We start from the raw sequence: 8,515 nt of genomic DNA on the forward strand, positions 1-8,515 counted from the left end.
CAAACGTACAAAATCAGCAGGGGATCAAATACTTTTTTCCCTCACTGTATGTACTGTAAGAGAAGCAATCTCACATTGTTGTAATGTCTTATATTTCATATCTCCTAGTTTCGAATGATCTGCTGAAGTAAGATATTTACCAGGGTGAATCTCCACTGCAGAGCCAGTTTCATCACTCCATGGTTTCTTTTTCCCACCTATCAGTGCTTTAAGTCTTCATCATTATTTTGTTATTAATTATCTTGGAGATTAAAACAGAGACACAATTACTGACGTTACTGTAGATTGTGACACTGACACAACTATGTAGACTCTATATTACTGTATAATACTCTAATCGCTCTCATTGCATATTATTTGTAATCAGATGCTTGTGTAGCTAATGGTTTGATACTGAAAAAACTAAAAGTAAATCCATGTCTTTGTCTTCATTTCTTATACAGACTGATGGGTTGCAACCTGACAGAAAAATGCTGTGAAGCACTGGCCTCTACTCTCAGCTCTTCTCAACTGAGAGAGCTGAACCTGAAAAATAATGAGGAGTGAAGCTGCTCTCTGCTGGACTGGGGAGTCCACACTGTAAACTGGAAGTTCTTACGTGTGTACAATTGGAGTGTAAAGTATTATGTGACATAGGATATTTTTTTTAATAAACATTGTATGTTTGAATGTGAATGACAATGGCCCCTTAATTGTATTAATGGCTTCATACTTTTGTGCAATAATTGGTCAACTGAATACCGGTGATCATTTTTGACATGGGGTGCAGCTATGCCACTAGGTGAGTCCAAATCCTTCATTGAATGTTCTCTTCCTGCAGTTTGTCATTATGTGGAGTCACAGAGGAAGGCTGTGCTTCCTTGGCCTCAGCACTGAGTTCAAACCCCTCACACCTGAGAGAGCTGAATCTGGACTACAGTCACGTAGGAGACTCAGGAGTGAAGATTCTCTCTGCTGCACTGGAGCATCCAGACTGTAATGTAAAACTCAGGTAGAAATACAATGTATGGATGTAAAATGAGTATTTTAGTTAAATAAGGTATGTGTACAAATCATTGATTCCTCCTGACAGTTCTAGAACAGTATAGGCCTCCTGTTAAGGTGTTTATTTTCCACACTGAACTTCAAACACATGCTGTTTGTGTCACTGTGAATCTCTTTCTCCTACAGTGTGAACAATCATGCAGAGCACTGGTATCTACAAGTATCTGGCCTGAAGAAATGTAAGTGTGTAATTATGTTTGTTTTATAGACCTGACCAGCACAAAAACACACACAGTGAGTTAAGGGAGATCATATTTAGAAGGAGGTATTCTGGGAACTCTCTTGTCAGTTATTTCATTAATGAATAGTACATAGGATCTCATGATCACTATCAATCAAACATATTTGTCAAAAATACACTCAAAACATGTAATTATTTGTAATGTAATTAGTCTCTCTGTCTCCCTCATCAGATGCCTATGAGCTGACACTGGACCCAAACACAGCCCACTGACACCTCTCCCTGTCGGAGGGGAACAGAAAGGTGACGGGAGACAGAGGAGCAACGGTATTCTGATCATCCAGACAGATTTCAACGCTGGCCACAGGTTTTGTGTAGACAGAGGAGCAACCATATCCTGATTAGGGTTGCTGTTATCCAATACATGTATGATATAGGCTACTGCACATTACGCACGACAGAAAAACATAAAAGCCCATAGATGTAGCTAGCTATATGCTCTCTTGGGTAAATAAATGAAACTAGATCCAGTAGGCTAATCTTTTTTAGTGTGAACTGTATTACTGTACTGTGCTGTATTATATTGTATTATATGGACTGGAATTACGCACATTGTTCAAACCATGATAAAGAAGAAGAGAACTTGCGATTCTGATGCAGCACATGCGGCCTACAAAGTTACAAGTATAGGCTAGTGAATTTGATTTTAATTTTGAAATATAATAGGGCCTATTTGTATAATTAGTAGGCTGTCGCATATATACCTTTCATAATATTTCCCCTAATGTTATTAGCCTACCTCCGCTTTCTCTCTATTGTTGCTTTATTCCTTCCTTGCTTTCAACAGTTAAATGAAATACGTTTTGTTGTCCTTATCTTCATCATTCTAATGACACTTGAATAATATAGGACTAGAATCGGATGCAGAATGCTTTAATTTCTCTTCACGAAGATTGAATGATTATGGGTCTGAATAAATAACTGCTATAGCCTACCGCCATCGCACGCGTTCGCTCTTCTTTCAAATTACCCGTGAGTTCTATTGGCTGCTGTACTTAACAATCAGCAAAAAAGAGCTTATGTCCCTCTTCGAATAGTTTATTGGTATAAGAAATGCTAAACATATAATGTCCAGCTAGCTATTCTAGTCTAGCTTTTCCTGCATGGGATTGCAAGAGCTAATGAGCGTTGTTTAAGGCGAGGCCAGCGGAGCACAGGTGTGTGCGTATTGCGCAAGAGAAAAAGTCTATACTGTAAATTAGACGCTTTTATGCATAACCCATAATTAATTAACTAAATATAAGGCTAATACTGGATTTAATGTATTCCCTGAAAGAGGTAGGCTACGACATCTATATATAGGGCTATATATCAATCGAGAACAGGATTATCTATTTTGGATGCAATTTGAATGGAGTTGGTGGAGAGAGAGAAAGACTGGGCGAGAGTGCTCGCGCGTGCACTGATTTCAAGCAACGATATTCGAGTGGTAGGCTGTTTTAAAACTATGCAGCTGCAATTGAAAAAAGTATAATCTTTCAAAAAGCCAGATGGAGATGGGTAAATTAGACGGGCATTCGGTCTTTATATTACTGTAGCATAGGCTATGCTGCAGAAAATGTAGGCCTACCTGTCACAAGGAGTTACCATGATGAGATGATAGGTCTACATGCATTGTGAACTGCGCTCCATACTGAGATGGGAAGTCTGTCCCCACCCTGAGCGTTGATTCATCATGCAGACGCTGTAGAGAAGTCAGATTTAGACATTGCATATCATTTAACAGTTCCATTTCATGGCATGCTGTTCACATAAATAATTTATTATAATTTACCGGTTTCTCGCAGTTATTTATCCCGGGAAAAGGGAGTGGTTTTGGGGCGGTAAATCTCGGTAACCGGGTTCCCGCCATTCAACCCTAATCCTGTTCACCCAGACAGATTTCAATGCTGACCACAGGTTTTGTGTAGGCCACTGTAGCTCAATTGGTAGAGCATGGCGCTTGTAACACCAGGGTAGTGGGTTCGATCCTCGGGACCACCCATATGTATAAATGTATGCACAAATGACTGTAAGTCGCTTAGGATAAAAGCGTCTGCTAAATGGCGTATTATTATTATTTTTCTTACTGGGTGTTGTTACTGGGAAGTAGAGTGGCATGGGACAGAAAGTATAGGAATGACCAGGGGCGCAACTGTCCCCCCTCCCCCCCTCCCAGAGATCTCCTGCCACAGCCCAAGAGCGCCACCTCAGGCAGGGAAACGTACCAGTCCCACAGGCCTGTCAGAGCCAGAACAGAACAATATAGAACAGTTTTACATTCTTTATTATTGTATTCATTATGTTACTCTGAGGACTATGTCTTCTGTCAAGTGAATGAAAGAAAACGACAACTGTGTCTGTGGGGAAATTTTGTAATCCATACATTTGTAACAGTGTAAATGATCTATAAAACGATTATATTTGTTTGTAACATGCCTTGATTTTATAGCCATTCATTATGAGTGATTTACACAGATGTACACAATAGACAAGTTCAGGTTTTATGGCGTTTGTAGCATGCTGTACTACAGTACTTATCTTACTAAAGACATTCCTGAAGCTAACACTAAATATATTTATTAAGATTTTTACCATATTTCTAAAATGTGTTGTGTCTTCCTCTGCTATAACTAAAAGGAGGTGTAGCATGATGTAATGCAGTACCAATGATGTTCTGTATCTGGTTTTATCTTACTAAAGACCTTCCTGAAGCTAACACTTTGGTGTCCCGTCTCATTAATACAGCATTGTACCAACGTTTAAAGTGCATGAAATGTGTAGAGTTAATGTCCAACTACCGGTCGGCCATCTGTGTACAGTACAAGAGATGATTTGTGAAAACTAATGTGCTATAGTCTATATAAGCTATTAATCATTCAATTAAATGTTTTTCTTCCAATTGTGGTTCATCATGAGTACATTGTACATAAAATTCTACTTTTAACTCCTTTAGATTTTGACTTGGGTCTGCCAGACACAAACACAGCACAGAGAAATAGTTTTACATGTTTATTCACAGAAACAAACACCTGTTACAAGTTTTAAAAAACAGCAACACTGAAACACACTAAGCCCTTTACATGTCAGCACAGGCAAAGATTAGGTAAAAATACTATGTAAATAGAAATGGCGGAAAAGTCATTTAAAATGCTTTTTTTAAATGTGATATTGAATATTAAATTCAGTCTTCAGTCTTTAGTCACATAATATAATAAGACAAAGCAAAACCTGCTTTAAAACTTTAAAAACTTTACAAAATGTCCTGTGTGGCTTAGTTGGTAGAGCATGGCGCTTGCAATGCCAGGATTGTGGGTTCGATTCCCACTGGGGACCAGTAAGACAAATGTGTGTACTCACTACTGTAAGCTGCTTTGGATAAGAGGTTCTGATAAATGACCAACAAAAACGCAACTCCTAAATTACGATAAGCAAAGAGGAACAGGTCAACTGTCGTCTCTTTTTGTTACCACAATCAAACTATCTGTGTGAGATCTATTTGAAAGTCATCTTTGAAGAAACAGTATCTCCAGTTGTGTGTGTGTGTGTGTGTGTGTGTGTGTGTTACACACTCTCATTCCCCTCCTCGTAGTTGGGTCCAGGTGAAATGATGATGTCACCATAAGGTTCATCCTGCTGCACACATAGTCTCCTGGCAGTTACCATCTCTGTAGAGAACACACACACATCTGACTGTTACACACACACAAACACACACACACACACATCTGACTGTTACACACACACAAACACACACACACACATCTGCATTGTCTTACCCAGTAGGGTCCAGAATGAGTGAGTGACACTACTGCGTTGGGCCAGTGGGGGCAGCAGAGAGTGGAACAGCACCACTTCATGATCCTCAAGAGGCTCTGTCACTGTGCTGGATAAACACACAGAAAGAGGGTGAGTGAGCTCTTTAGAAGAAGAAAAAAAAAACTATAATTTGACGATGTAATAGCTAGATTATTACTCCAGTAGCTCTGCTGATAGGTCAGCCAGGGGTATGTGCTCTGGCTCTCTCTCCAGCGGTCCCTCGCCCTCCTCTGGAATGTCCATCAGTTTGGACACAGACCTGGGGACAGGAGACCTGAACACAACACAATATTACATTATCATGTATGTAACTACCAGTTGCACACAATATACAACTCCCTTCCTCCCCTCTCCCCACTCTTCTCCTCCCTCTCCTCTCACCCTCTGCTCTCGGGTGTGTCCAGAGGGGAGTTCTCCCGGGACATGTCTCTATCAGAGCCCTCCAGGGACAGCGGCGACCGAGCTGGAGGAACACACAGAGTTAACATCTATCTTGAGATGGAGAGGGAGCACTGTCTGCAAGATGACCAAGCATCTTGCAGTCCCCCAGCCATATGAATGATCTATGGAATTATACTACAGTATTGTAATATCTTACTGGAAACATCAGGCTGGGACAGGCCTGACTCTGCCAACTCTCTAGGTACCTACACACACAGGGATAATTGTCGATATTGTCATTGTCCAGTTATTAGGTGCACACATGTGTAGTCACCTAAAAAACTGTTTGATCCCTCCTCACCTCTTTAGAGCTGAGCTCTTCCTCCTGCTCTCTGTCTCCCTCCTCCGCTGCCTCCATCACTCTCTCTCTATCCCTCTCTCTCTCTGACTCCGAGTCTGTCTCTGTCCTCCCTACCAGCAGGGCGGAGCCAGTGAGCGCTGTGACGACCGCCACCTGTTTCCATGGCAACAGCAGCTCCGGAGGGAGGGCTGAGGAGGAATAGAGACCTAACATTATTTCAGTGTTGATTAAAGGTTGTTTAACAGTGAGAAAGAGAGAGTATGAGAGTTGATACTCACTGGTGCATGGGTTACCAAGGAGATCAGCTGGAGACACTGTTCTCTTAGAGAGACCACTGATTACAACCTGGAACACACATATTAATTACTCTCACACTTTCACTAACTGATTAACTTGTTTATGAATACCTTGTAAATGATAACAGTTTTTGGGTGTATAGTTCAAATGTGTGTGTGTATGTATTTGTGTGTGTGTGTGTGTGTGTGTGTGTGTGTGTGTACCAGGGGCCTGGTCTGTATGAGCGTGTTGTCTATCTGTTGCTGCAGTGCCTCCTGGGTAATCTGTGTTTCCTGGTCGATGAAGAGCAGCTGCCTCCTGCGAGGTCGCTTCATTGGGGGAGTAACATCCTGTAGGGTGGGGCTATCTCTCCATCTCTCCCTCTCTCCATCCATCCTTCTCTCCTCTGGTTCACCGGGTGTGGAAGGGGGCAGAGGAACAGACACTGGGGTCCTCTCCTCTGCCAGCACTGCAGACATCTCCATGGGCAGCAACTCTGTCTCCTCATCAGGCAGCACTGTGGGGTCCTCGCTGGATAGGGTGGTGGGCGGCAGTCTGACAGAGGAGACAGCAGGAACCAAAGTTACTGTGTGTGTGTGTGAGTGTGTCAGTATACATTAACCTACCCAATAAGGGATCCAATCAGCTCTCTTGTCCTCTCTATCTCTTCTTCTCTGTCTCTTTCTATTTCTTGTTCACTTTCTCCCTCTCTCTCCAAGTCCCCTTCTCCCACAGATTCTCCTTCTCTCTCCCTCTCTTCTCTCTCTGGGCCCCTCTCTCGCTCTGTCTCCATCTCTCCTGAAACACAGACTCATTTTTACAGCTGCCCTGTGTACAGGCGGCAGGGACAGAGGAGAATTCACCTGTCACTCACCCTCTGGGAAGTGATCCAACTGGTCCATCAGCAAGTCAATCATCCCCATGTCTTGATGTGTGACCTCAGCGAGCTCCGCCCCTTCAAACTGCCAGCGAGAGAGAGAGATGGTTTGATTGGAAGGTTAGTTTTATTGACAGCTGTACTGATTGACAGGTGTACCTCTGCTGAGGGGATGGTGATGGGTTCAGTCTCTATCAGAGTGATGGAGTCTGGAGACGCCGTGATACCTGGGAATGAACGAGGGATAAGACCATAAACAACAATAAAGGAAACACAACGGATTACCATTTAACTCATGACCACTCTTCCTTTCCTCCACTCCCATTCCCCTTAATGTATTAAACTCCCCCCTCCTCTCTCACCGTCCTGAGGGGGAGTTCCTGGACTCAGAAGCAGGGGGCGTTCAGGAGTGGCATCCCTCCTAAACTCTCCACCCAGCTGACAGACAAGAAGAGGAACAGAACAAGAGATCAGAGAAAGACGAGATGTGTCAATAGAACACAGTCATTTTACCACACATCCACACACACACAGTCATTTGAGCCACTGTCTGATGTACCTGTATTAGTGTATTGGGGCTGGGTATGGCGTACCCAGAATGCATTTCTCCAAAGAAGGGGTGCGCGGCCCACCCACTTTCCTCCAGGAGAGACAACGCGTCAGGAAGAGAAAGAGCATGTCTGAGGGAAAGAGAGCGAGAGAGAGAGAGATCCTAATTCATGGCAGACATTTTGTGTCAGCGCCCTCGCCAGACGCCTCTCTCTCCCCCTGGAAGAACATGAGAGTTGAGAAACAGGGTTTGTTGTACCCACCTGTCAGGCTCATCCACGTCGATCTTCTGGATGGTTCTGGTCTTGGCTAGTCTGTCCAGGATTTGCTGGATCTCCTCTGGAAACACACACACTATAGGTCAGAGGTCATAACTCTCCTGTCACACTATAGGTCAGAGGTCATAACTCTCCTGTCACACTACAGGTCAGAGGTCATAACTCTCCTGTCACCCTAATGTCAGAGGTCATAACTCTCCTGTCACACTACAGGTCAGTGGTCATAACTCTTGTGTCACACCACAGGTCAGAGGTCATAACTCTACTGTCACACTACTGTCTTTTCCACACCTCCTATTCTCCCCTACCTGCACCATCCCTCTCTCCAACCTTCTCTTTTCCTACTCACTCCCCCTCTCTTTCCCCTTCCCTCTCTCCCTCCCTCGCATTCCCTCTATGACTCCCCCTCTCTCCTTCTCTGACTCCCCCTCTCTTCTTCTCCCTCTATGACTCCCCCTCTCTTCCTTTCCCTCTATGACTCCCCCTCTCTTCCTCTCCCTCTATGACCCCCTCTTTTCCTCTCCCTCTATGACTCCCCCTCTTCCTCTATGCACCCCTCTCTCCTTCTCTGACTCCCCCTCTCTTCTTCTCCCTCTATGACTCCCCCTCTCTTCCTCTCCCTTTATGACTCCCCCTCTCTTCCTCTCCCTCTACGACTCCCCCTCTCTTCTTCTCCCTCTACGACTCCCCCCTCTTCCCCTCCCTCTATG

The 8,515-nt window shown here is 43.7% G+C and overlaps 1 protein-coding gene across 1 annotated transcript; it reads right to left on the reverse strand.

The window, feature by feature from the left end:
* Positions 1-4,330: 4,330 nt before the first annotated feature.
* Positions 4,331-6,800, reverse strand: LOC123481449 (meiotic recombination protein REC8 homolog). The gene is made up of 9 exons (XM_045205692.1): positions 6,728-6,800; positions 6,326-6,656; positions 6,104-6,170; positions 5,826-6,013; positions 5,682-5,730; positions 5,465-5,546; positions 5,241-5,357; positions 5,044-5,150; positions 4,331-4,932 (listed from the first exon to the last, which is right to left on the reverse strand). Exons 2-9 carry the CDS (start codon positions 6,584-6,586, stop codon positions 4,829-4,831), a joined length of 975 nt encoding a protein of 324 aa, XP_045061627.1. The 5' UTR covers positions 6,587-6,656; positions 6,728-6,800; the 3' UTR covers positions 4,331-4,828.
* Positions 6,801-8,515: the final 1,715 nt, after the last annotated feature.

The sequence above is a fragment of the Coregonus clupeaformis genome, chromosome 20, assembly GCF_020615455.1.
Source record: "Coregonus clupeaformis isolate EN_2021a chromosome 20, ASM2061545v1, whole genome shotgun sequence".
In the NCBI taxonomy this organism is placed as follows: domain Eukaryota; kingdom Metazoa; phylum Chordata; class Actinopteri; order Salmoniformes; family Salmonidae; genus Coregonus; species Coregonus clupeaformis.

What these genes read in the sequence shown, in the direction of transcription:
- LOC123481449 (XM_045205692.1), bottom strand. Translation starts at nt 6,586, where the DNA reads ATGGAGATGTCTGCAGTGCTGGCAGAGGAGAGGACCCCAGTGTCTGTT. An exon ending in CCTTGGTAACCCATGCACCA is followed by an intron (nt 6,014 to 6,103) that starts GTGAGTATCAAC and finishes ATTCCTCCTCAG; the next exon opens with CCCTCCCTCCGGAGCTGCTG. An exon ending in GTCCCAGCCTGATGTTTCCA is followed by an intron (nt 5,547 to 5,681) that starts GTAAGATATTAC and finishes GTGTTCCTCCAG; the next exon opens with CTCGGTCGCCGCTGTCCCTG.